Raw genomic sequence first — 26,250 nt, 5'->3', positions numbered from 1 at the left:
CTCAACGTGCCCTACATCCGACGTCTTCTTTACAAGCTTGGAAAGGTGGATTCACCCAACTGTGGCACCTGTGGGACTGTTGAGGACGCTGAACATACCTTATTATCCTGTCCACGGTATCAGCAGCACAGACAATCTCTACAAGCTTGCTTAGCTCGGCTGGATGGCAGACCATTTGATGTCGTTAAAGTTCTGGGCCCTTGGACACCCGACCATCAGTTTCACGCCATGCAAGCGTTTGTGCGATTTTGCGCAGACTCCAAGTTGGTGGACACAGTGTGACTGACAGTGTGTGTAGACAGCGTGTGTGGACACTGTGTGTGAGTGACTGACTGAGTGTCTTTGTCACTCATTGGTTTTATTGTAGATAGCCATTTGTGCTTCCCTAAGTGATCTGGAGTAGACAACAACAACATATATATTGTGATGATGAAGTGGGGAGGTTTTCCACTCTAGGAGTAGACGGCTCTCGTAATGAGTGCCTATTTCCATTTTTTTCTTTTCTAATCAACTCAACTCAACTCGCAGTTGAGGTGATCAAAGCACGGTCTAGAGACCGGTTGATGACAGAAGCTACCACAATTAAACTAACCTCAGTGACCTGAATTTACACCCGCCGGAAGGGAAGGAACGCGGCTGAGACTGGGGACGATGCGGGCGGTGTCGAATCTGTGACAAGTCCAGGAGGAGTGCAATTCTTTTATGTACGCTCACTTTTTGTATCTCCTGACGTTCGTAACACGCGTCCCGTCTTTTCTGACCTCACAAATATCGATACGGCGCTGCGGATCAGAGTTTCACTTAAAACACCTCTAGGTCGCTATCCTCAACGTTTCCCATTCGCCTGGAGAACATGTCCGCACGCGCCTGTTTCCCACGATCACGTTGCCTTCGAGCACCGGTTCTAATATTGGACGAGTATCGCGTGAGACGCCAACGTGTTCTACGAGATACGTTGTAAGCATGCTGGCCTCTGACCAACGCCGACGCTTTGAATTCGTTACGCTTCTGCGTCTGCGAATGGACACGTCGTGATAGTTACGGACTTCCAAACGGAAATCGGACGTTCGTACTCGTTGGCATAGTACAATGTTTATAAAAAAAAGCTTCGCTGGTGCAGCAGACTTAGGCGTTAGAATATCGATTCTGCTTCAAATTTGTTTGCAGCTAAGACATAGCAGTTCTCCGTTGTATACTATGCCGTGCGCTTCATAGTCGCATTGATAATGACGACGATGATGATGATAGTTAAAAAAGGTATGGAGGCACTTAAGGCACTTAAGTAAGAGGCACTTAACGTGAGACAGGCTACTGCTGAGCAACTAAGAGCACTTGGCTAAAATCTTCTTTCTGGCTTTCCTTCTTTCTTTTTGTTTATTTTCAGTTCCCTTCTTTAGCTTTCTCTTTATTTCTCTTTTTCGGAATAGCAAGCTGGCAATAGCCCGGCTTACATTTACATATTTTTATTTTCTTCCTCTTTTCTTTCAATCTATTAAACATATTCTCCCTTTGGCTAAAATCCTAAAATGAGGTATCCTTCTCCTTGGCATTGCGCCGTTTGTCGCTGGGCGGCAACGGCCAGTCGCCCAAACATCTGCACCGAACAGGAATAAGAAAATGGCCTGTTGTGAAGGGGCATTCACTAGGGGGCGTCCGTGATCGAGCTCGATAGTGCCGATCGGTAAAACAGCTGAAACTATACTGAGCTTTTTTCCCCTCTCGTTTTCTGCATATATGCTTTGCCCTTGTTGCTTTTCCTGTTTGTTTACATGTGTCTGTATTGACATGGCAATCAAACTACGCCATCCTATATTCGGAAAGACACACGACCTTGCAAATTTAAAAGGTGCAACGCATGAAGCCGCAATATGTTTTTTTTTTTTCGCTTTCGACTCGTGTTCCCCCATTGGGGACTCCGGTGATTGTGACCAGGGTTGCTGAATGGGGTCTTCCATTCCGTTCCAATTCCATTCCGAGGAATGGAGATTTGCGATAATTCCATTCCTTTCAATTCCTCGGAATGAAAAGGTATATGGTCAGTTCCCACTCCTGGAATGGCTTGACAACCCAATTCTATTCCGTTAAGTCCCCCAATAAAACAAAAGGACCCGTTACCATACTGGCAAGTCCAGCTAGCAGTGCTAGAGGAGATTGGCATTACCAAGCACGGAAAAAGCACAAAGACAAGGTTATTTCACTCTTGACCGTGTGCAGGTGCGGTGCAAAGGGTGCGAGGGCAGAAACCCAGCACGTTGAAACCAAAACTGCCACCGGGACACCCAGACCATTCCCATTCCTAGGACAGTTTCCGCCATTCCATTCCAATTCCATTCCGGGCTCTGCTAAATCTGGAATGACTCCGGAATCATTCCAACTCCGGAGTGGCAACTCCGCATCCCTGGTGCCAACCAAATCCACGAATCCTCGAATCCTAAGCACGGATTCGAGATTCGGGTATCCGAATCCCAGTGCCCAAAATGGCGAATCGAATCTTTCGAATCCACCAACCAGGTTCGTTTCTTTTTAAAATTGGATCCTCCGGAGTCCGCCGAAATCCTGATTGGACGGCGTGTGTTTCCCGGTTTTATTGTTCTGGACTGAAGGAGTTGAGCAGGAACTCTTGCAATATAATTTTTAAAAGTAACGTGGTTTTGCTTTTGATTGTTCCTTAGTTTTGTGGAAAGAATTCAGACACGAGAACTATGTATTTCCTGTGAACAGCGTTCCTGCAGTCCATCGACCCCTCACTGGAGTTTGTCATCGGCTGCCGCTGTACACGCGAGGAGGAGTCCCTTCCACATCGTCTTCGGCTGAACTTTGCCCTCACCCGTTCTTTCCTGTTCAAAATGGGCCGCGTCTCATCTCCCACTTGCCCCTGCTACGCCGTAGAAGACGATATCTATCATCAGCTCCTGCACTGTCAGCGTCACAACCATCAGCGGGCCGTGCTCTGGCAACACCTCTAAGAGCTTGGGTGCACGGACGGACGGACGGACAGACATTTCTCTCGCAACACTCCTTGGCCCTGTACAGCGAGCTAACCAGTGGAGAGTCACAAAAGCGGTGCTCCGCTTTCTGCGTCATACGGGCCTCCTGGGCTCCCTGTGAGCCGAGTGTCTTTTTCAATTTTTCTTGTTTTCATTTATTTATTTATCTTTTTGTTATTTCCTTTTCTGTTGTTTGTATTTCTGCTCTCTTTTTCTTTCTTTTTTTAGGGAACAGCAAGCCGGCGTGCTGCATGGCAGACCTTTCCCCTCTCTTTTTTTCCTGACAATAAATCCCCCCGCCCCCCGGTGAACAGCACGTTAAATAAATTACACTTAACCAGAACTGTATGGTATATTTGGTCCTGAAAGTGAACTATTATTTAATTTGTTTTTCATTAAACAAATATATCATATCCTGCCTTCAAAATACTTTTCAGTATAAGTGCTTTTTTCTTTGGCTTTTTCAACTCTTTTTTAAGAAAGGATTCGAAAGATTCGAAATTCGTAAGATTCGTGGATTCGCAAAACCTTCCTTAGATTCGGATTCTGCAAATTATGGACTCGTCCCATCTCGACTTTTTACCCAGCACTGGGGTTTTATCGATTTCGAAATGCATTCATAACTTTTTGGTCCTCCAAAACGTATAGTAATTCAGACACGTGTCTAACGCCTATTCCCGACACTATTCATTTAAATTAGCCATCGCACGCCAGCGTGAACTCATTTGGAGTGAATAGAAGATCAGCTTCCGTAAACAGGCGCGGCGAAGCCTCTGCACTGCCTCGAAATCGATTTTCATAATGACGTCAGCAATACACAAATATTATGCAGTTTCGCACGAGAGTTCATCAGTTGTTATTCCTGCACAAGCTTTAATTGGATGTCGTGAGCGCCTAACCAGGTTGGAACTGCGAATGCAAATGCAAGAAAAACAGATGATGAGCCGTCTGTGAGAGCCTTATTTATGCTCAACGGCACGTTGCCGGGGCACTGCGCATGTTTAATGCTCATGACATAACAAGTGGTGTGACGTGTGTGTATTACGTGCGAGAAATACGTGCATAAGGATCAAAGTGGCATTCTTCTACATAAGTGGCATTCTTCTACGTTCTGCGCATGCTTCCCCGGCATGTTTTCCTCGTGCAATCGACGTATATAGCTGGAGAGGAACTGCCGTAAGGCATGGTGCTGAACGTCATTCATAAGGACATAAGTTGACAACACAATACGCAGGGGTTGCTATATGGAGACAGTAAGGGAATATTCTTCTAAGTACTGCACCCTAAAAGCCGCGGGAAAAGAGCTACTCCCATGGGAGTAAGTGCATTATGAGGATGACATGCTTAGGATCTGTTTCGGACTCCGAAACTGTTGTTGATCGATACAGGACATTTCACGAGACTCGGTATCGTATTTTGTTGCAGCTACGATGCGTCGCAAGATGTTATGCCATCGCACGAAGCATTTTCGGTAATGCCCTTGTCAGCATTTGGTTGTGCTTCCGAATGATACGTGTCGTAATTCCGCAGAGTAATCTGACCTCGTGAATACGAATGTAAAGTTTTGACTTTCTAGAAGTCTTTCTTCTGTTCGCTGCTTATGAATCCCATTTTCATGCACCTCCCTGTTTTGAAATGACAGAACAAAAGGCAAACCACTTATTGTTGTCTTTGTGGTTATCGCTTTCTATGTTGGAAACATTGTGAATTAAGCGAAAGAATGTATCTTAAACATTTGCGCCTGATTCTCTTGCGTTACTGTTTTCGCCATTAGAAGCTTTCGAGGCATTTTTTTTTTTGCACGCTTTTTATTTATTTATTCATTCATTCATTTACTTCACGTTAAGTATGACTTCAAAATCGTAGTTGATGGAGCAGAAATGAAACGATACAACGACATAATAGAGTGCCTAATAATCACATTTAATTCGAGGCGTTACAAGAGGGAGCAGGAGAATAATTAATTGGGAAAGAACATAGGTGACAAAAAAGGAAAATAGAAAGGTAAATGTAACGGCGGGACAAAAATTATACGCAGGGTTTTTTAAATAAAAGGCCAGTGAAATGACATTTAAAATTACTTGAAACCCTGCTGCGGTCATCAAGCAGTCAATCAGGATAGAATCATGTAAAACATTTTCGCTGAACAGTCTCTTACCACAGCGCTGCCAAATTTACAAAAAACGCCTTTAAAAAAATGGCAGGTGCACATCGGCTTAACCTTGTTTGCGCAGCCGGACCTGCTGCAGTGACGTAGAGAGCTGTGCGTGACGTAGCCGGTAGCCGTAACGTATAACGAACAGCCATCAGCATACGTTTCCCCCTGAAAATTCGTCAGCTACGCACGGCCACCACCAACACCACCTATAGATGCAAAGTGCTGCACCAGTGCTGCACCAGTTCTTAAATACATGCGAGGTCTACAGCGAAAAGAATGCGAGAGGATTGCACTGCTTCAACTAGTTCAGGAGGTGCAGGCGAAAGAATAGATTTACAGAAAGCCCGCGCGCTCGTCGACGTGACGTAACAATTAAGAGTCAGCCAATCGGGATCGTGTAGTCAACGGCCGTGGCCAATCACGAACGTGCTTTCAGCGGTCGTGGCCATCTAGAAGCTAGTACCGTCGTCTGTGAGTTGTGATTGAGCGTCCGTGCGTACTAGACTAAAACGCGTACTAAAACTTGGAAACAGAGCGCAAAACGGTCTCAAATCTTTCTCAAAACTTATTTTCTGGAAAGTGTCTTGCACTTGTTGTCTTAATATTTAGGTCTGCAGGTTCCATGTGAGCTGCAATCAATTGCGGGTCCTTGAATTCGCAGAGCGGTAAATCGCAGTAGCAGACGAATTCTGACTCTTATTTGAAAGAGGGAGAGGAGGCAACGCGTAGGCTTTCTCTATCTAGGTGGCGTTGCCACGACGTACTCCCATCGGGTGCTGCCACGCCACGGAGTAGCGTGAGCTTCTCACGTTCTCTTACGGGAATCCGAAACGAGTGGAAGCAACTCAGAGAATGTGCAGAATCAAAGACCTGTCTCTCTCTTTCTCTCTCGTGCGCGAGCTACAGGTCAGTTACGGTTATCGTTTGGTATGTGGTATGGTATGGTTTGTGCTATAATTCTATTATCTTATTATATGTAAACAACCTGCTACGCATGTGGACTTTTTCTGTCACGAAGAAGAAAAAATGTATACAGTAGGCAGATTCCTTAATATTGTAGAGGAAAAATATCATGGAAAGACAAAGCTCGATGTGTAGTTTCATCGTACCCTTTAACTTGTCAAACTGAAAGAGTACATGTACCCGATGATGCCAATGAATACCGTTGAACATAATCGAATAACGCAATAGCATAACTCCACGTTTAGCCGTCTACAGGCGTGTCTCCGTATTCGAATCCAATCCAATTTGATCCAGCCTGTATATAAAACCGAGTGACGCAAAACACCCTGTATAGATCGGGAAGATGTGTGTACCTTTTTTCGCAGGGACCATTTGCCTCCTGATGCGTTCCCGAGCAGGGATAGCCATCGTCTCTGGGGAGGAGAGAAGAACAGAGGGACAGCTAAGGAATGATGGACGCTCATCGTATTGATTTGACGTCAACTTTGACCGTCTCTTTCTCTTACTGCAAGTCTATACCTCCCTAAGGCAATGCTCTTATTGCACTATTTTTTTTCACACCTTACTATCTCTTGTCCGCGTAGGAATCGTGAAAACGTCAGTTGGTGGCAGCAGCCAAATGAGATGGTAGACGTTTTGCACCGGTTGCTATGTCCGATTTTTTACCTCGCTGCCGTGGTAGTGCGTTAGCTGTGTCATCATTGGGCGCGTTAAGTAGCGACTCCAGGGTCAAAATAGTCATGACTCCGTCCACTAAACGGCCACGGGCACATGCCCGGTGCTTGTAACTCGAGTCAAAATTTTGACACCATCTCAAAAGCGGAGTCACGGAGCCAAAGAGACGGAGTCGAAACTGAAGTGACGTAGTTCCGTGCGCTAGCAGACGTCTTTTGGCGTATGGATGCCTGCCTTGCGCTGCACGGCAATACCTCGTTTGACCCGCACGTATTTACAACGATGAACAATGCTCAAAAGAATCAATGGAGAATCATTTGATCGATCCACTAAAGGATAAAGGCGGGATAGTGGGCAAAGGCTGATTAACGCTGTTCAGTTGAGAGTACACACTTGTCTTGGTAGTGCCCTTGTCTTCGTCCCTGTCTTTTGAGCTGTGCTACAAGTATGAGTGATGGATCCACGTCGGGAAACTTACCATCGCTGATCATCTGCATCAGCGCTGGTGTGAGCGATGTTACAGCAACCACTCAGCCCTTAGCATAATCAATTTATTCAATGTTCCGCTTTTAAAGATCGCGTGCCTGCAGTGTCTGTCAAAACCTCGAAGCGGAAATAGCTGTGAGCGGAAGCGTGTATCCTCCCCATGCAGGCGAGGATTCGGAGTTTTGGAGCGTCAAGCAGAGACTTCTTGTAGGGCTAGACGGAGACACTCCCTTTGGAGTGCAAGAGCCGCTACTTAACGCGCCCATTGTAACAGGGGATGACACAGGAGAGACTCGTGGAGGGAGTGATGCTCTATCGCCACTGAGACAGTGGTAGGTTGTACGTCACCAAGAGGGATGAGAGGTATATAAGGGTGAAGCCGCAACAAAAAAGGAAAGCCACATGTTGAAGGATATAACGGCAGCCTCGCTTCCGGATTTTCTCAGTATCTGGGTGATGTTGTCTGCGTCATGCCTTCTGGTGACGTAACGCCGCAGGCATACTCCTCCTTTATGAAGATGCATGGTAATAAATTATTATTATTATTAACAGCGACCTCAATTATTGTATCATCGGTCAGACTGCTTTCGTTTCTTTGGTTAATTTGACATTCAGCATTCTCGCCTTTTTGTTCTTCATCTAAGTTGATCTCATATAGGCTCATGATTTCTGTCATTCTGAGGGGCCAGGGACCGTGGGACGCAGACGGCCGCCTCAAACGAGAAAGGTCCTGGCATAGTTAAACGATGGATAAACCATGCCACGGTAATGCCGTTCAAATGCATGTGTGCTCGAAACACGTTACCAAATACCAAAGACTGTTGGGCTGGTTGGTACATGGCTTTTGAAGGACTTAGTGCAAGAAACACTGGACGCAAGACGGAGAAGGCATACACAGGACACGCACATGCAGGAATGCCCAGAGAGGAGGATACCTGTCTTGTCTAATGTCGTCCCCGTCTTGCATCCAGTGTTCCCTGCGCTATGTCCTTCAGAAGCCAACCACCCGAGCGTTGTGCTCCAGAGCACATCCGGCACTATGCTTCCCCGTAGAACTGAACCGGTCGCCGAACGCATTAGGAGTCCCTTAGCTTCTCGTATTGCGAACTGTAGGATGGGACCCTTAGCTTCTATTGAAGAGTGTAAGGATGGGACAGCACCACATCGGTTGCAAAAATATCCATACTGCTCTCCTACCTAACTACCTGTGCAGTGAACAGAGTCAAAGTGTTCGCATGCGTGCAAGCATTTCAGCGTGCTCAAGTACGAGGCACTATCAGGCTCTCAAGGCGCGTTTCTGCTGGTGTCGAAAAGCTGTCCAACGTGGGGTGCACGTGAAAGGTGGTACTCACGTATGGTAGAGCTCTTCGGGACGGTACAGATCAAAGTCCATGAAGATCACTTGAGCACGTTCGATGCCTTCCCCGCTGAAGTGATAAGTGCACTGGATGTCGCCGGGATAGGGGTCGGGATAGTTTGGGCTCGTTAGAGTGCCGTTCTTTGAGCCGCTGCTGCTGAACAAGTAGTTGCAGCCGTGGTCTGCGAAAGAAGCAAGACGAGGCATGATTTCGAACGGAAAACACTCCGAGCTTTAGTTAGTTAGTTAATAAACTAGTAAAATAATGTAAATGTAAACTAATAATAAAATAATTATAACGTAAACTAATGTAAATTTAAAATAATAGTAGTACTGCAGCTTTGTATTGTACATAGAGGTGGGCGATTTTAAAACCGAAGCGAATAGTTATACGTATATCCGAAGCGGCATACACTCTAAGGAAAAAAAAAAAGTAGTTCAAATCATTTTAGGGACTATGAGGTACTGCCACCGTCGGCCACGTATCACAAGGCACTAAAAACGTTCACTTTGTATACTACCTGTTTATTGCCCCTTTAACCTTCTGCCGTTCTAGGTTTTCAATATAGACCTCTCCCTGTTTATAAACAAATGATGTCAGAAGATACAGCAGAGCCACCAACTTGGTAAACCGGAACTACTATAGCAAAAAATCAATACGTAACAAGAAAGCCACATTTAAATATAGCTTTTCAGCTAAGGTTGTAAGGTTTTATGCAATTCCTTACATATTATTAGTTGTATGGTCTTCTCGTGCTCCATTCTACCTGTAGCCCTGTCTTTTCGGTTGCCCTTTCTGACTTCCCAAATGAACCAAAAGCTCATTTCCTCCGAAAAAGTGTTTAGAGGTTCTAGCCTATTAGTTGATCTGGGCACGCTGGTGGCAGTGACCCACATCCCCCAAATGCCTTTTCCAGCCGAGCGCCCAGAAACCACCCAAAAGCGGAATACTTGAAAGGACACGCTTCCCTCAGTTTTCAGGGCGAAGAGGAACGGTGAACGATTCCAAACTGTGCGGGAATCCATTGTACTTCCCGCAACTGACCAGAGAGGGTCACGTGACCCTTGCCGCCATTTGGGTTCCTGGCTGCTGCTCATCCGGTGCTCGAAATGTCCATTCTGTGACGTAATATATGCGGTCCGTTGACTTCTACAGCTTCTTTTTTTTCCCCATCCTTAACAATTCTCCCTCGAGATGCAACAGATACGACGGATATAAAAATGAGAGCTGGTGTACGAAATCCATATTAAAGAAGCTGAACTTGGATGGGTAGAAATGACACGGCATTCGGTTGGTATACATCTCATGTCATTTCTACCCGTCCACGCTCAGGAAGTGAAGCTTACGAAGGAAATGTATAAAGAAGGTCACGTTCAAGAAGTGATCCGAACAGAGATATTTCGAAAATGAATTTTGTTCATGTGCACGTTGCTGATGGGAGAAGCACTATCTTCGGGAGCTCATGGATGTCCGCGTCATGAGGCCCAAGGAAAGGACTTGGTGGGAATGGTATGTTCTGTGGCTGGAACACATAGCGGGACGGGGAAAAGCACACAAACCTCAAGCACCTTCTGAGGAGACTGACAGGTTAGACGATATGTTGGTTTCATGCACGTTTATTCCTTGCAAGCTTTTTCTAATGGTTGTTTCAGCCGGTCAGTAGCGTGTTTTTTGAGCGTCTACTTCATTGAACGCGCTTCGTTCGTGCTCATCAAAGAGGGAGTTCTCATGACGACGCAACAGGGATAAAATCCAACAAGTTTATTTGGGCAAGGATGTCCAAAAGGTGTCAGCCCATATAGCAAGGGCCATTTTTGCGCTCCTAAATAATTTCTTCTTTCTAATAATCTTCACGGTGGTTCTGGGCACCCGGATAAAAAGAACATTTGGGGGGATGTGGGTCACTGCCACCTGCGTGCCCAGATCAACCGAAAGCCCAGAACCTCCTAACTTTTTTTCGGAGGAAATAAGCTTTCGGTTGATTTGGGACGTCGGTGGAAATCGGCGCATAGCTGCTACCTCGGAGTGCACGTGGTGGCTCTACACAAAGCAAGCGCGGACTAAGTCCTAATAACAAATCGCATTCCGCACAGTATTACGACGTTGACTTTCGAGACGTTGCAACCAACCCTTGAGTGGAGCCTTCTTTTCTTTCGGCGGTGGACTGGGAACGTGAATAAAGGCACCAAACCGGCTAAAAAGCGTGGCCTCATTTGTGTGTACTATTCATACAAAGAAGCGACTTTGTGAAACGGCGGGGTTCTCCGTCCGTGCTGTTTCGGTTTCGCTATGTCTACCGACGTCATGGTTACGCCACCGTGACGTTTCTTCCGTAGAGGCCTATTCTTTAGCTTGTTCCTTTTGCCATTTCACTGTCTCTCGCAACTGAAGCGCTTTCTTGGAGGGAACAGCATTACTGTTGTGCTTTATTTCTGTTTTTTTTTTTTTTTTTTCAGTTCATCACGTGCTTTATTTAAGAACACCTGGACTACCGCAAAGGAAATAATAATTTCGACTAAATTTATATCTTGACATTAAGCCGTCGAGGAACGACTTCACGACGAAATGAAATCACCCTGTCGACCTGAAGGCAGCAGGGTTAGAGACACCTGGGGCACTGTTGACATTGTCTCGGCCGAAAGGCAGTAGCTAAACAATGTGTTTGACGTGATGCCTTGAAAGTCTAAAAGTAAACAACTCTTCAGCGCACCAATTACCAGGGAGCTCCTCCGTTTTCAACTGTCGAGGGATTTCAAATTTTACTTTGTTTTTCGTGCCACAGCGACGGACGGACGAATTTTTTTATGTTTAACGCGCGTCATGGCGCCACTAAAAGCGAAGGCGCACATTGGATTGCAGATATGCCCGCAGCGTGGCGCTACTACCAGCATCACTGCGAAGCTGTATGCCGTCTGTACTTGGAAACAATACAAGAGCTACAGCCACAGAAGTACATCTCCGCCATCGGATAATGTAGTTCGCACATTGGGAGTGGCGCATACGATAAGATGGCGACGACAAGCCGGTAGTAAAGGAGATCCACATGTTTTGTTAACGCGAATATTTTGCGTGTTTGCTTTAAAGGGACGCTCTCGTACCCCCTGCCCCTTTCATAAAGTGTACCATTCGATTGCACTTTGTTGAAAATGAAATCACTGCTAATTTACCCGACAAAACACGCCACAGTTATTAAATAACCGAATTAAATTGATAAAGATTGCAGAGCATGCCGCGATCTGTGTTGGCAACAATATAAGAACGGCCACGTCGCCCTGCGGGTAAGTCCGTGATAGGATACAGAAATCGCCTGCTTTTGCGCGCGCAGTGCATCGGCGTGAGCAGACGACTTTCAGAAGTTACTGGTCACCGCGGCAGCTCTCGTACATTTTCTTTCAGTTCTCAGGTGAAAAACGCGCATTCTAAGTAGTGGCAAGCATGGTGATTCAGAACAACTATGTTAATCCTCAAATACAAGTTACAAGTCGCAGAACAACCCCATTCACAATCACAATTCTGAAGTCGCTGGCCATCAGCGCGCGCGGTCGCATTACAGCTCCGACCAAAAATATATTACGCGCGCTTCCATTACACTCCCCGTTGTACACTGATCATGCTTCGAAATGAAGTGTCGCTGACGACGTACATGGAGGAGTACGTGTTTATTTAAAAACCGCATTAAATACTCGCGGAAAGAAAACACGTGACTTTGCTTCCACGTATCCCATTGTGCGCCACATTATGGGAGACCCCACAGTCAATGCTCGGACTACATTCTCCGCTCGCGGAGGTATATGCCTGCGTGTCCTCATTTCGAGAGCAAAGGGGATTATTCAACCCAAGGTGCTTCTGTAAGTTACAATTACCATGACAACGACGACGCACCCGCAGGCCGACGTCATACGTGACGTATGCATGAGAGAAGCGCAGCTTTCGTCGTCTGCTCTTACGGCACGTTTGGACAAATTCCTCGAAAACGACTTGGTTATACCGAATGAAACCTTGACGGTTGTATATGTACTGTACTCGTGAAACTAGTTTTGGCTAAGTTTCGGAATCGCCCCGGCTGTACGAGACCGTCCCTTTAAGAACATGCAGGTATGCTAGGTACGTCATCTCCGACGAAAGTTTTCGCAACACAATCAGAGTGCAAGGAACACTTTCAAGCATGCGGACGCACTCTCATTGCGGCTCAGAGGCGTCCTGTGTCCGCCTAAGCAAATCACAGACGTCATGAGATTTGTGGGCGGAGCTTGACCTGTAGGAGTTGACTTGTTGCGAAGTTTTGTTACGTTAGGGAGGAATGATGGCTTCAGCGATGCAACAAACTTCGGGTCAAAAAATGGTGAACAGAGAATGTGAAACGGATGAAGAGCAGATATAACAGGGGAGGTATCTGTGACATTTCGTGTTCTCTTTGCCAACAAAATAAGTGCACAAAGTGCACAGCCTGAGACTCATGTGATAATTGATCATACGAAAACTAATTATGCCTTCAACTGGTTGCTTCCGATTGCTCTGAAACGACGTTTCTTCTTCGACTGGTGGAAACTGAGCACTTTCACTGCATTCGACTGGTTCATTTGGAGCTCTTTCCTCCAACTTGGAGTGCTCTAGTGCTCTCACCAACGCCATCGGAGCAGTTTAGTTGCGGTCACGTGACCGCGTCAGCTTCCGCTGAGTAGTGTTTCTGTTCCGCCATGCCTGCCATGTTCTGCGTTGTGCGTCGTCATCGTTTAGACTTCGAGGGAAACACCGGAAGTCACGTGCGTTAACATTCCCTCTCCGCTCCTCTGCTCGAATCTGCCGCGTTCGGCTTCTGCGCGATTCCACCTGCTCGGAGCTGGAGTGAGACCCGCTCTAGCTCGGGGTGTCGGGACGACCAGTCGAAGACAACATAAAGAAGTTATCAAGCGGACTGAACACCCCCTGAGCAGAGAAAGCAGCTTCCGGGGTTCTGAACAAGAGAAACTGTGTGTTGAAGCATTGCTGTTATAGGAAGGTTTATTATAACTACACATCATCAACTGTACCTGGTTGGGCTAGCATAAGGAAGCATTATCTCGGCCTAGCGTGCTCTGCACAGTACAGTGCCATTAGTCATGTGGCAACGAACAAAACCTAGATTAGATTAGAAGTAGAAAGCAAAAAAAAAAAAAGAACTTAGGTCGCACAAACCAAACCAAACCAAAACCTATATAGAGACCTCAAGGACATATTTCAGAAAGTACGTGGAATGAAAAACTAAAAGCGCAAAGTAGTCGAACACTTACAGCTACCGTGCCTGTCGGCAGACTTGTACGTAACGGGTAACGGGTAATTGCGTTACTAGTAATCAATTACTTTTTTGAGTAATTTGTAACGTAATCGATTACTTTTGGGACCCAGTAATTTTTTGAGTAATTTAATTACAATTTTCAGTAATCAATTACCAAGCAATCGATTACTTGGAAACTAAAGAATCCACATTGTTCGGGACGACGCACACACACATATATGGGATGATTCACCACCGCGAGAAGACAAAACCAACTGCCCTCTGCAAGTTCGGTGCAAGGCAGCTATCTTATCTTTAGGACTTTTCCCGCAACAATTACTTACCCGAGGACCCCGAGGTCAATTGCCACAGTGTTCCGCACGTGTAGTGTATTTTTGAGTCCACTGTCCTCTCCCCATTCATGTGTACTATCTATCCGTAACCCGGCCTGTATGCAGTAAGTTGGACTGTACACTCTTAAAGATGAACTTCACCTCATAGCACGCTCTTAGCCAACCATAATCTGGAATGGTATCGTTATCAATGGTATTTGTTGAAAACGGGAGGCGTACACCTTTTTGTGACACTTATGCTGTTCATAATTGTCACAAAAAAGGCGTACGCCTCCCGTTTTCAACAAATCAGGGCAGATAACGATATCATTCCAGATTATGGTTGGCTAAGAGCGTGCTATGCGGTGAAGTTCATTTTTAAGAGTGTAGGTTGTACCGTGAACCTGATGAGTCATTTGTAGGAGTTCCAGTTGGGACTCTTTTCACAGAACTCTCGACCCCGATAACCTAATGCCACTCTTGTGACCATGAGCCCCTGTCAAGTCTTGTGCGGAATACTGTCGATATTACAACGATGTCGACTATCTGCAATGACTTGTCGCCGTGGCCTCAGCTATCCGGTATGTTCAGAGCGCTGGAGCGAAAGGACAGAAACAACATCTTATTCAAATCGTTTTCTCAGATATCGAAGGTAATTGGCAAAGTAACGCGTTACTTTTCAAGGCGTTACTTCATTACTTTCTCCGGCAAGTAGTTTGTAACGGTAAAAAATTACTTTTTCGTGGAAGGTAACGGTAACGGTAATCAATTACTTTTTTTTAGTAACGTGTACAAGTCTGCCTGTCGGTCACTTTATGCATGCTTATCCTGCAAGTCTGCAGCGCTAAGCAATCCATGTCCCTGATAAATTTGGGATCGCTCCGACGTGGTGCAGTGTCTGTCTCTCTTGTACAGCCCATTCTGTTCGTAACTCTAAGTGGTATCCCTCCCTTTATTGTACACGGTTCAACAACCGAACATCAAGTAAAAACACGCAACGCCCTTCCATCGCATCATCAACCGGCTCGACACTTCCTAAAACTGTGAATCTAGCGCCTGTATGTCTTCATTACCGTATACGAAGAACAACAAAACGCGAACTTCCACGTCATACCCCCGCACCGAACACATTTTCCTTTCATGAAACATAAAACGCGGCACATATGAGCGCATTCCACCCGGCAACACTGGGGAGCTTCATAGATATAAGTGCAGCATTATACTCGGAGCCGAAAGAACTCGTCAAAAAAACTCGAGGGGCCCCGAGGCAGCTCGCCATGATACGATCGAAACACAGATGACTCCTCTTTTCGTTGAGTTGTTGGGCAAACACAGCATTTCGCGGAAAAGAAGGTGCTGGAGAGAGAGAGCACCGAATATAGCACAGCATTCCTCAGCGTCCCCGTGTGGAAAGTACGTGCATGACCAAGTTTCCCACGAAGGCCTCACTATATCATATTGATCGCTGCTTTGTTCAGTGTGTGTACTTGAGGGATGCTGGCAGCAGGCATTTATTCCGTTGGGACGTATTTACTGAAGAGCTTTCTTCGGGATGAAAGGGTAGACGTAAAGAAGAGCCCCACAGCCACTCCTTGCTGTGGTGCGACGTCTTTGATCTGCTCTAGCCGCTACTTGAGATAAGTGTCAGTAGCCAACGCTAACTTGTCTTAGCTTCTATATTGGAGACTGAAAAAAAAAAAAAAGAGAGAGAGAGAGGACAAAGCGCGATGCTTTATCACATCGCGTTTCAAAAAGAAGCAGAAGCTCTTGGGCTACTAATGCAATGTATAAAATGTAATGCACGTAACGTACTTAATCGTCGCCATACTACTCAGGAGAGCTGTTTCGGCCTTATCGGGCCTTTAGCTTAAGCTGTCTACTTAGTGTTTCGAAACGCTTTACTTGCAAACCAGCTACCCTGACATAGTGGTCATGATAATCGCTTTCTGCGTCCACGCCGAGACTGGAGACACGGGTTCGAATCCTGTCACCGGCTGTGCTATTTGAGGTTTTCCTTGGGTTTTCCGAAGACTTTCCGGCGAATGTCGGCACACTTCCCCCTGAAGTCGGCCCAGGACGCGTACTAACCCCCCCCCGTCCCCCCACTTCTTTCTGCTGTCCTCTCTCCATTTGTCCACGTCTCTACGCCGCTCATAGCCACGGTTGCTTCGCGGCGCTAACGCGAAAATAGATAGTAGCTTGATTTCCAACGTCTACTTAGGTGTCACATGTGAAAAACAATAGCCTGTTTGCCGGCTACCCTACATTTTACCCATTTTACACTTACCTATTACCCATCTACCCATTACTCATTTTACACTTACCCTACATTTTACGTTCACGAGCCAATAATGAAGTTGCATGTTACTTGCTAGAAAGTCGTCGCCCGAGAGTTGGGTCCATGCAGACGAAATATGCTGTTTCGCCTCTCATGAGCAACTCTTTTTCGAGATTGCACTCAAGCTCAGTCAAGGTCAACAAACATTATCACAGAGCGCAACTTCCTGGACTGTATGGCGTCTATGCATCGATACCTTTAAAAGAGCTGGCTCTGCTATTACTGTGAAAAGAACACGGATCTTGCCTTCTGCTCAGTACCATCTGATTCAGCTGTGTTGCCATCACGTATATGGGGAACTCATCTGTGCAGGCCAATGGAGGCAATGGAGCTGGCTAATTCTATCGAAGACTGGACTATGGGAGCTACCCGTGGACTGGTAGTCTCCTAACTGCAGGATTATGTATTGGCATCAAAGTGGTAGACCGACTACACTAAGGATGATACAAGCAGAAAATATCTCTAAATATGATCTGCTCGCTGACTGCATCGAATCTAACCCAATCCAAAAAAAGGAAAGCCTTCGTTGCACGCGAATTGTTAAGAGGGCATACCAGTCTGGGAGCAACTCTGATTCACGATTTTCCCGACCCTAGATGGCGCCACGCTCGCCGTGCTTTATCACGCCGTTCGCCTCCGACTCCGAAATAATCCCCATTGAACATGAAAGAACTGATGTTCTGAGGCTGGAACAACATAGAAGGGACAAATACATATACAAAGCCTCAATCCGGGTTCGACCCGGGTTCGACCCGGGTTCGATCCCTACAGCTGGCTAACCTTTTCAGTGACTTTCATCTTTCATTGTTAATCCCCATTGTGCACGGTTGAGGTCGCGGGTTTAAGGTGGCCCGCTCCCCTCTGCTGTTTGTCGAGAGGTAAAGTGTCGGACTTTGAGACGAAAGGTCCGCAGTTCGATTCTGGACACTCACGTCTTTTTGCTTGTCTCCTATTGCTGCACGACTACTTTCTCGTTTTTATTTTGCAACTATATATCTATGCTATATTTATTGTTTTCACTAGTCACTGGCGTCTGCACTGACTGATTGTAGTATTTTTAGTTGCTCTTCGTATTAGCACTTTGTGTCTCCGCGCCCTTTGAGTTAACTCAGTCATATCAGCGAAATTTTGCAGCGACAATCCCTTATTAAAACAGACGCTATGCGCGTTCCCGTGTTTCCTTTTTTTTCTTCTTCCCATGTCTCTATTACTCTTTTCTTTCTCTTCGGAACCCTGGGTAGTGTATATTAGATAGTGCACACTGCGGACGGCGTGCTGCAACGCTGTTCTTCCCCCCGTTGTTATGTGGCTCGAGGAGCGTCGCGTAATTCGATTTGGAAAGAGGAGGAAGGGAGCAGTGGGCGAAAAGGTAAGAACGCTGAAGCAGCTCCTTTCTTTTCTTTTTTTTTTTTTTTTTCGTCTTCCTTTTCTCCTCCGCAAACACGAACTCCGGTCTAAAAACGTCGTCCCTCGCTTTCCTCACTGTTTGGTTGAGGTGCCGATCGTCGGTGCACTCGTCTGCTTCCTCTGTTGATCTTACCCGGGGGGCGAGAGTGGAGAAAATTGTTCGCGCGAATTGAGGAACGAAAGTGTATACGCGTCTCCCGAATGCCTTCTCGGTTGGCGGAGATAAATGCGTGGAGGGCACATGAAATACACACACGTTGCGCTATAGATGGAACAATCGTGCTCGGCGCACTGTACGCGCTGGGGTACTCGTGGTGAGAAGACCCTGGAAGGTAGAATCGCGCTGAGAATGTGAGACTAGAGTCACTAATAATAATAATTGGGTGTTTACGTCGCGAGACAACCGAGATCATGAGTGACGCCACAGCGGTCGGTCTGTGGATTGCTTTTGCCCACCTGAGGGTTCTTTAACGTGCGATGAAAGCTCATCACACGGCACCCCGTATTTAACGTCCCTCGCGGAAGACTGCGTGTCTAAGCAACTTGTACCCTGCCGCCAAGTTGCTGGCGTCCTCGGCCGGGTTCCAGAGTCACTAAATAAGCTCCGCTTCAGAGTATCGACACTGAGGTCCAAGGGAGAGCAGGAGCGCCATCTTGTTTCCGCACCACACTGGTACCATCCCCAGTTGAGGATCAAAGACAGCAAACATAACGCTCGCTGTGGGATAGAGAAGCGTGTATGATTGTTGTGCGACAATCCATGTACTGTCCATCCCAGCCTCCCGAGGATTTTGAAATAACTGATGTTCTGAGGCTGGAACAACATAGAAGGGACAATCACATACAAGGCCTCAAATTGCCTAAGAAATTAACGATGAAAGATGAAAGTCACTGAAAAGGTTAGCCAGCTGTAGCGGTAATCCAGAAGATGTGGGTTCGAGTCCTACAGCTGGCTAACCTTTTCAGTGACTTTCATCTTTCATCGTCCCGAGGATGTCAAGGTGAGCTCAAGGCCGTCAGCCTTGATGAGCCACTTGCAAGAGTAAGGGGCATTTCACCCGCGCACGATATGTGGCATCGTCCGCATAAATGCGCCTGAAGTGCGCGTGCGCGTGGGTACCGTGGCGTGGAAACAAGATGGCGCGTGCTCGCTCTTGGAACTCAGTGTCGATACTTTTAAGCGAATCTTATTTAGTGACTCTATGTGAGACGAAGCACTTAACAAAACCGCGCTTGTGTTGTTCTCTCTCTTGTACTGTTAAGTGTTTTCTATCACATTCTCAGCACGATTTCACCTTGCATAGTTGAGTAGCCCGAACGAGAGCTTTGCTGTGAGAAGAGTGTCATTAAAAATAAAAGGTAGAGTCAAGAGTGCCCCCTTCTTCAGTCTTAATGCTACCAGACTGATGCTGGGCCTACTTTACAGGCCCAGTTAACAATTTGGGCAACCACAAGCTAACTCCGCCCAGGAATCTGAAGATGTCTATGATTGGTTTAGGCGAGCGCATGACCTCTCCGAGCTACAAAGTAGTGCCCCCGCATACTTCAAACTGTTTTTCTACGCTGATCATATTACGTGAAACACCGGTCGGAGACTATGCACTTAGGGTATATTGGCATGCATTGAAAGCAAATGCGTACAATATTTGCGATAATCAAACATGTGAATCGGCTTCCACGTCTGCATGACATCCGCCATCTTCTCGTATGCCCCGCTCTCCTTGCGCGGACTACATTATCCTCACGCGGAGGAATACATCTCTGACTGTATGTCATCGCGAAGTACAAGAGCAAAAATTCGCGTGTAGAATGCGTTGATCGCGTGTGTCTACTTCTGGCAACACATCATATTCCATTGTCCAATATTATGAACGTCGCAAGCTGATCATGACTCTATAATCACCTATTAAATATGAAGCGTTTAATATGCATACGCATAACTTCGAACTAGGCCTGTTGAGAGTCATTCTACTAGCAGCGCTAAAACACACACAGAGAAGACGCCACCGTCTACAGGCCACCAATTATTCCAACTTTTCGAGCAAATTATGCGGCGGCTGCACTGTGGTATCAGCCTAGTGCAGACATTGCCAGCGGCCGTTCATAACCACTTACGCACTGGCATTCTACATAGGGTAGAGCGCTCATCTTGTCTGCAGCGCAGAGGAAACATGCTATTCTGCGTTGTGGTTTTCAAGTGGGCTTCGTTCTATACATTCCCTAACACGTGCTATATGGCGCAGGAATGCCCTACCATGTCCGCGATTCCGATGAACTACAGGTGGCGCCCCGACCTTCCACGATGGCGGACGAAAGGAATGTCTCCCGAGCGAAGCGGGTGTATAGTGAATGCGGTGTCGGACGAATTATGTTCATCAGTTTCAGTATTTTAATACCCACAAATTCACATGTTTTATGAAAACGGAATAAATTTTTTATCTGAGGGTCATCTCATACTGCGCAGTTCAACTCAGAGAAGGAAGCAAAAAGTTTCCGTCGTCGGAGTTTCTTTACATACGTCGGGAGTCGAGCGAACAAAGGAGGCATTTCAGAATCTAAAGAGACAAAGCAGGGATTCGTGGCTAAGAAGAAAGACATAGCATGTGTTTTGGAATGTGGATGTGTGTTTGTGTGTGTGTGGTCTGCAAGGAATACCATGTTTGAGCTTCTCCTCCGATAGCCCCGAAGTATGTAAGTGTTGCAAGGGGACAACAGCTCCGGTGGAAGTGTAGTGTCTCTAGGAATTAGATACTTTTTGTCGCAACTTTGAGACCCAAGTGTTCACGTGGGCATTGGCAAGAGATCAAGAGAACACTTCTTCCATTGGTGTGGTGATGACAAAACGTGCCCATATGATGTTAGCTCTGACCTTGATGTTTGCAGAACTCTATGACAGTTTTATCTTTGCGAGTCATTCGCTGATACGTGTGCGGCACCAGACAGAAGCTTTCACTCCCAGAACATCCGTAGTGGATGCTTGTCTACGAAGCATTAGTACGGTGATATGGTTTACTTTGCCCGAGGTCTGAAAATGCGCACATGTCAACACGACAAAGAAATGCCGGTTCCTCGTTCTGTATTACTAAGAATAATATTAAGATAAGATCGTGGAGACAGAGCCGATCAGGAAAGTCGCGCAATGGGTCGACACATGGGACTCCCGTTCCGTTCTTCTTGATTAGGAAACTATTAAAAGAAAGCGTGGGGCATTTCCAACAGGCTGAGAAGAAATTAGTAGTACAACATTCCTCTTTACGATTTAGATATATTCTTTGTTGCCGGCATTCTGTCCAGAAGCAACAGAAGCGTGTATCGTTGCACTGCTTCCCTGTCCGGTCGCGCTCTCGGACCTCCACTCGCAGCTGTCCGAAATCGCCGCCAGGTGGCCACGGCTTCTCTGGAATCGGGAATATGGAGACCCTCAAAAGCGATGATTAAGTTATTCTTTTCCGTATCATATCTCAGATTTTGAGATGGAAATTGCAATGGAATAGACCTCTACCTGTTTGGAAACAAATGACGTCATAGTGTTCGACAGCGCCACGAGTTTGGTAGAGTTGAACTACGTTCAAAGCTAGTGGCGAACAGGGTCGCGCCGGAAAGCCACGGTCTTGATGGGATTACGATGGTCTCTGAAAGGGACGCGACCTTCGGTCCTACTTTTCTTTCAGCGAACAATTGCCCATTCGTGGAACCCAGCTCTCCCCTTCCGATCTGTTTCGGTTTCGGTCTGTCTACCAACGTCATGATCACGTTTGTCGGGTAGAGGTTTATTGCTCTTCTGTAGTACGCTTGTCAAACTTAAGAACTCTAATGTCGTGCTGTGCAATCACTGCTATGGGGGCTATTGAGCCCAGAGGGGGGGGGGATATGTTTAATCGAATGAAAAGAAAGCCCAGTTCATTAGGTACCTTATCGTTAGGTTCAATCTCAATAGCCCTCCTCTCGTGTTTTCGTCACCCTGTGACAGCCTCAATGTGTTAATTTCCGATTATGTAAGTGTGCCCCTGCGCAAGTGGCGCCCAAGGCAAGCGTGTACCCATTTGCCACACCTCAGATAAGCCTGTATAGGAGCGTCCCTGCGCACCATGTGGTCGAAAGAAATCTGTCATATGTCCAAACCTGCTTTCCCATGCAAACTCTCCATTCCTCTTTGTTTGCCCTCTTTCCTAATCTATAGACCCATTTCAATTTGTAAACAAGAGTGCGTATGCGCATAGAGCAGGCGTCGCTGGTGGGCAAAATGGAGTAGGAAGCCTGTTTGGTGTGTACGGCGTATTTGGCCTTTCGGTGCCGCGTAGCACATCCAATAGCTACACCACTTTGCGTCATGTCTTTAATGACGACCGAAAACACATAGAGACTCGGCCTTCGCGCAATTTTTGCCCAGCAAACACGACAGTAGCGCCGCCGCATCGCTATGACGTCACGAAGTGAAGTGAGTCTATATGTCGTTGAGAGCAATTATTCAACGACTGCACGGTCTCGTGAACACAGAACACCGAAAAGTCAACTAACAATTACGTTATCACAGAAACACGATACAATCCATTATCTCAAATTTAGTCACGTAACCCTCCCTGCACGCATGGTAGGAAATCACTCAACTCAATATAATCACGAAATCAATAACATATCTCACGAACCACGTTCTCTCTTCCGTTATCCACAAAACAGCGACCGTATCTGGCACTGACTCTGCCAGAGCTCGCGAGGTGCTCCAAACATGTCGCGAAAAATCTCTCTCGCTCGCTCGCTCGCTCGCTCGTTTTAGCCGCCACAAAGAGGACGGCGTGTCCGACAAACATAAATAAGCGAAAAATGCGGTGGCGCGCATGTAGGACCTTCTCTCCCCATCGCTGTAAGCGGGGTTGATACCTCCATTGCCGCACTTCGAGTTACCAAGTATCGATCCGTTGTTGAGGTTTCTATGTTATTATTTTTTGTAGCAGAAATAAAAAAGTGTCGGTGTCATATGTTGTCGACGTGTGCGTTAACTGGGCCAGGACTTGGCGTGTGTTCGCCGGAAAAACGAGAGAAAGAAGAGAGGGCGGTAAAACGACGCTCTCAAAATAAATACGGAGTAAATAAGGACCGCGGCACGAACGCTTCGTTGTCCAGCTGAAAGGGACAAGCTCGCCAAAATTAATCAGTACTATGGAGAGACGGCGGCTCTATTAGGGATGTAAAATTTCCGCAGAATTTGAGCCCCAGAAAGAAACTGGTTATTTTTCGTGTTTTTTCGACAAAAATTTTGGAAGAAATTAAAGCAATGAAGAGACTTCTACATATAGCTTGTACATTCTTTATTGACTTATTGACATGTATATACAGGGTGTTACCCAATAAAAGCCCATCCGCGCTGGCGTGCCGTCCTCCTACGATATCTCAATGCAAGCGGAACATTGCTTTGTCTACATATATATACTAGCTCTAAAGGACATTCAGTCATGGTAAATTTCGAAGTTCGAATTTCGAGAAAGAAAGTTTCGAATTTCTGCGGCCGGTGCGAAGGGCAGTTGAGACGTTGCCCTCCAGACGGCGACGTGTCGCTTTGGCAGAGAACTATATCCATGTGCTTGTTTGACTGTCCTACAGTAAGCAGACGATATCTGTTATTGTTGCCGTCTGCTAAGTACGTCGGCAATTTAGTTTCTCGCGTTGTTTATTTCGCGAGCAAAATGGAACAGTTCCACAAAAGGGAAATAAAAACGACAAATAACTTCTGAACGACCGCGTTTTCATCCGGCTTGCAGTACTTGCAGTGGGGTTCGCGCAAGGAGAAATGCCTCCATACGCGTTCGACAGCGGACGAACCATTTTTGCGAAATTGCCATCGACACTGCGGTCAAAGCGGGTCAAAGCGAAAGCCCTCGATGCTGTTCCGTGAATGACGATGGCGATCTTGCGCCGGTACTCATGGAAGTACATTATTGACTAAATGTGAAACCGAAAGTTGGGCGCCTCACATTGTGCCTGCGCACGAAAAAAAGGCCGCCTAGAAATTTTGAGGTTTCGTTTTTTTTTGTTTTTTTTTCAACATTTCAGCGGCCGAAAGAGGCGAAAAAACTGTTTTTTTTTTCGTGAATATTTCAGTTTTTTTTTCTGTCTTTTTATCTCTAGGCTCTATTGCATTGGGTGCACGAGGAGCGCCTTAGTGTCGACATGAACGCGCGAACGAAGCTGACTGAAAAAGATGAATAAATAAATAAAAATAAAATAAACACTTTGAAGTAGGGGTCGTGCAGCACCATCAGGGTTGCTTCTTTCGTGCGGAAGTAATTGAGCATGGCATGACAAGGAGGGGGGGGGGATTGTGGCTCCACGAATGGAGCAGCAGCTATATTCCTGCAGTGGCTGTTCCAGAACGTGCAGTTGACTGTGCAATGACGACCAGGGTTTGGTGAGGTCAACGATGAAGCAGCAGGAAGGAGCAAAATTTAGACGGCTGCTATCACTAGAGTCGCTCTTGTCATGACGACAGTGATTTAAAAATATATATATATATATCACTTTTTTCGAGTTGAAGTCAGTTGCAATATAGCATATGTTGAAGGGCACTCCCTAAGAGGGCACCAGCAATCTCCTAAGGCAATGTCCTAATTAACTTTCAATAATTAACTTTTTAATTAGAAAAGTTACGAAGTTGCCCCAATGAGAACATCTGGGGGCTTAGTCGCAAGTCCACCTCACGAGCTAACGAGAGCAACGGCGCTATATGGCCAGACGCATGCAAACCAACGGTATTTTAGGGTGTAGTTCCGTATCGGGACCACTCGTTTTTTAAAATTAGTGAAGGAGTTAGGAAGGTAAATATTGCAGAGAAGTGGAAGAAAGGTCATCTACTGAATCTAAAAATGTAAGAATTATAAAATTCTGGAGGATGGCGGATCGCTTTCCAGAAACGGGTGATAAAATTAAATTGTTATACGTTTCACGCAATATACGAGGGTCATTCCTGTTTAATTTCGTTACTAATTAGCGCCTCTTTCAAGGCAAAAAAGGTTGATTTTTGTTTTTATTCCTTTTTATTTAAAAAAGCCTGTGGTCCCGATACGGAACTACATTCGTAATATATTCCGAGGAGCATTTTCGTCCACCATATACTTGTCAACATCGGGACAGAGACTGGGAAGGCTTAGCAGCCAGGCCGAATGCTGTTGGAGATGCCGTGAAAACCGTGCCGGCGAAAGCGGGCCCACATTTTCTGAAGCCATGTATTATACCAGTATCTGTTCTCCATTAAATATTCCCACGTTGCTTCCTGCGTGGCGAGTAATCTGCACGAGGTCCCCTCTACGTTTTACACCTGCACATTGTGAATCTGAGATTGTGGGTACGTTTGTGTGCGTGCGTCTCCAGGCATTTTCTCTCCTTCTCGCGGTAGTTGATGTTATTAAAGCACTTATCGCTAGATATTATATTATTCAAATTTTGTTACGAGGTAGATCATGAAAGTGCCACTCTTATATAAAGCGCTGAAATAAATCGAATATACTAGTTTTTCAAGATTAGACCCCGGGTTTGAAAATACACATTAAAGGATATGTGTTTATATCATTAGGTGCAAATAATATACCTTCAGGCAGGTATAAAATTACTTTACCTCAAAGCGTTTATACCTCAAAAGGTATGCGCCCTGGGACAAGCCGTTTATACACTAAAAGGTATAAAATTTTCTAACAGTGATAGTACGTGGGCTGCTCTTTTTGACAGGCGGAATAACTTCCTAAAATCTATTTCATCTAACTGAAATCCATCTTGACGGTTACGGCTGCGTGGTTCACGGTTCGGTCGTCTAATATATAGTAGCCGTTTGCAGAACAAAAACCCGTCCGATAGATAGTCCGCAAAAAATTCGTGAAAGAACACCTTTTTTTTTCTTTAGTTTGCTCATTGCGCATCTTCGGAGACGTGTCTTTCCTTCACCCCCAATGTGAGAGGGCGAAATAGCATACTATCGCCTCTAGGGAATGCGTTTTTGCAATTAATACGTACGCCTGCAACGAGTCAAAGATACCACCTAAATTCCTAACATCCTTCCCTGTCAAATACTGTGATACCACCTAAATTCCTAACATCCTTCCCTGTCAAATACTTCTATAATGTGACTGCTTGCTGAGCAGTGCTGTGAAACCAGCATAATTTAATTACAACGAATTAAACTAAAACCACGAATTAAAACGCCATTTTGACACCATATTCCCCGTGCAAACTGGGTGTGAAAAAGGTGTACTGCACGTAAACACCTCTTTCAGCGCCTCACTTTACACCCTTAATGATCGCCATTGG

The 26,250-nt window shown here is 46.0% G+C and overlaps 1 protein-coding gene across 1 annotated transcript in view; it reads right to left on the bottom strand.

The window, feature by feature from the left end:
- LOC135388097 (suppressor of lurcher protein 1-like) overlaps positions 1 to 26,250 on the bottom strand; it is a 120,024-nt gene that overhangs the window by 16,975 nt on the left and 76,799 nt on the right. Inside the window, exon 10 of the mRNA XM_064617418.1 lies at positions 8,622 to 8,808. Coding sequence (XP_064473488.1) covers positions 8,622 to 8,808 — 187 coding nt within the window. The remainder of the gene's footprint in view (positions 1 to 8,621; positions 8,809 to 26,250) is intronic.

Source organism: Ornithodoros turicata, chromosome 3 (genome assembly GCF_037126465.1).
Source record: "Ornithodoros turicata isolate Travis chromosome 3, ASM3712646v1, whole genome shotgun sequence".
Taxonomy (NCBI): domain Eukaryota; kingdom Metazoa; phylum Arthropoda; class Arachnida; order Ixodida; family Argasidae; genus Ornithodoros; species Ornithodoros turicata.
This window is presented reverse-complemented; position numbering and strand designations above follow the sequence as displayed.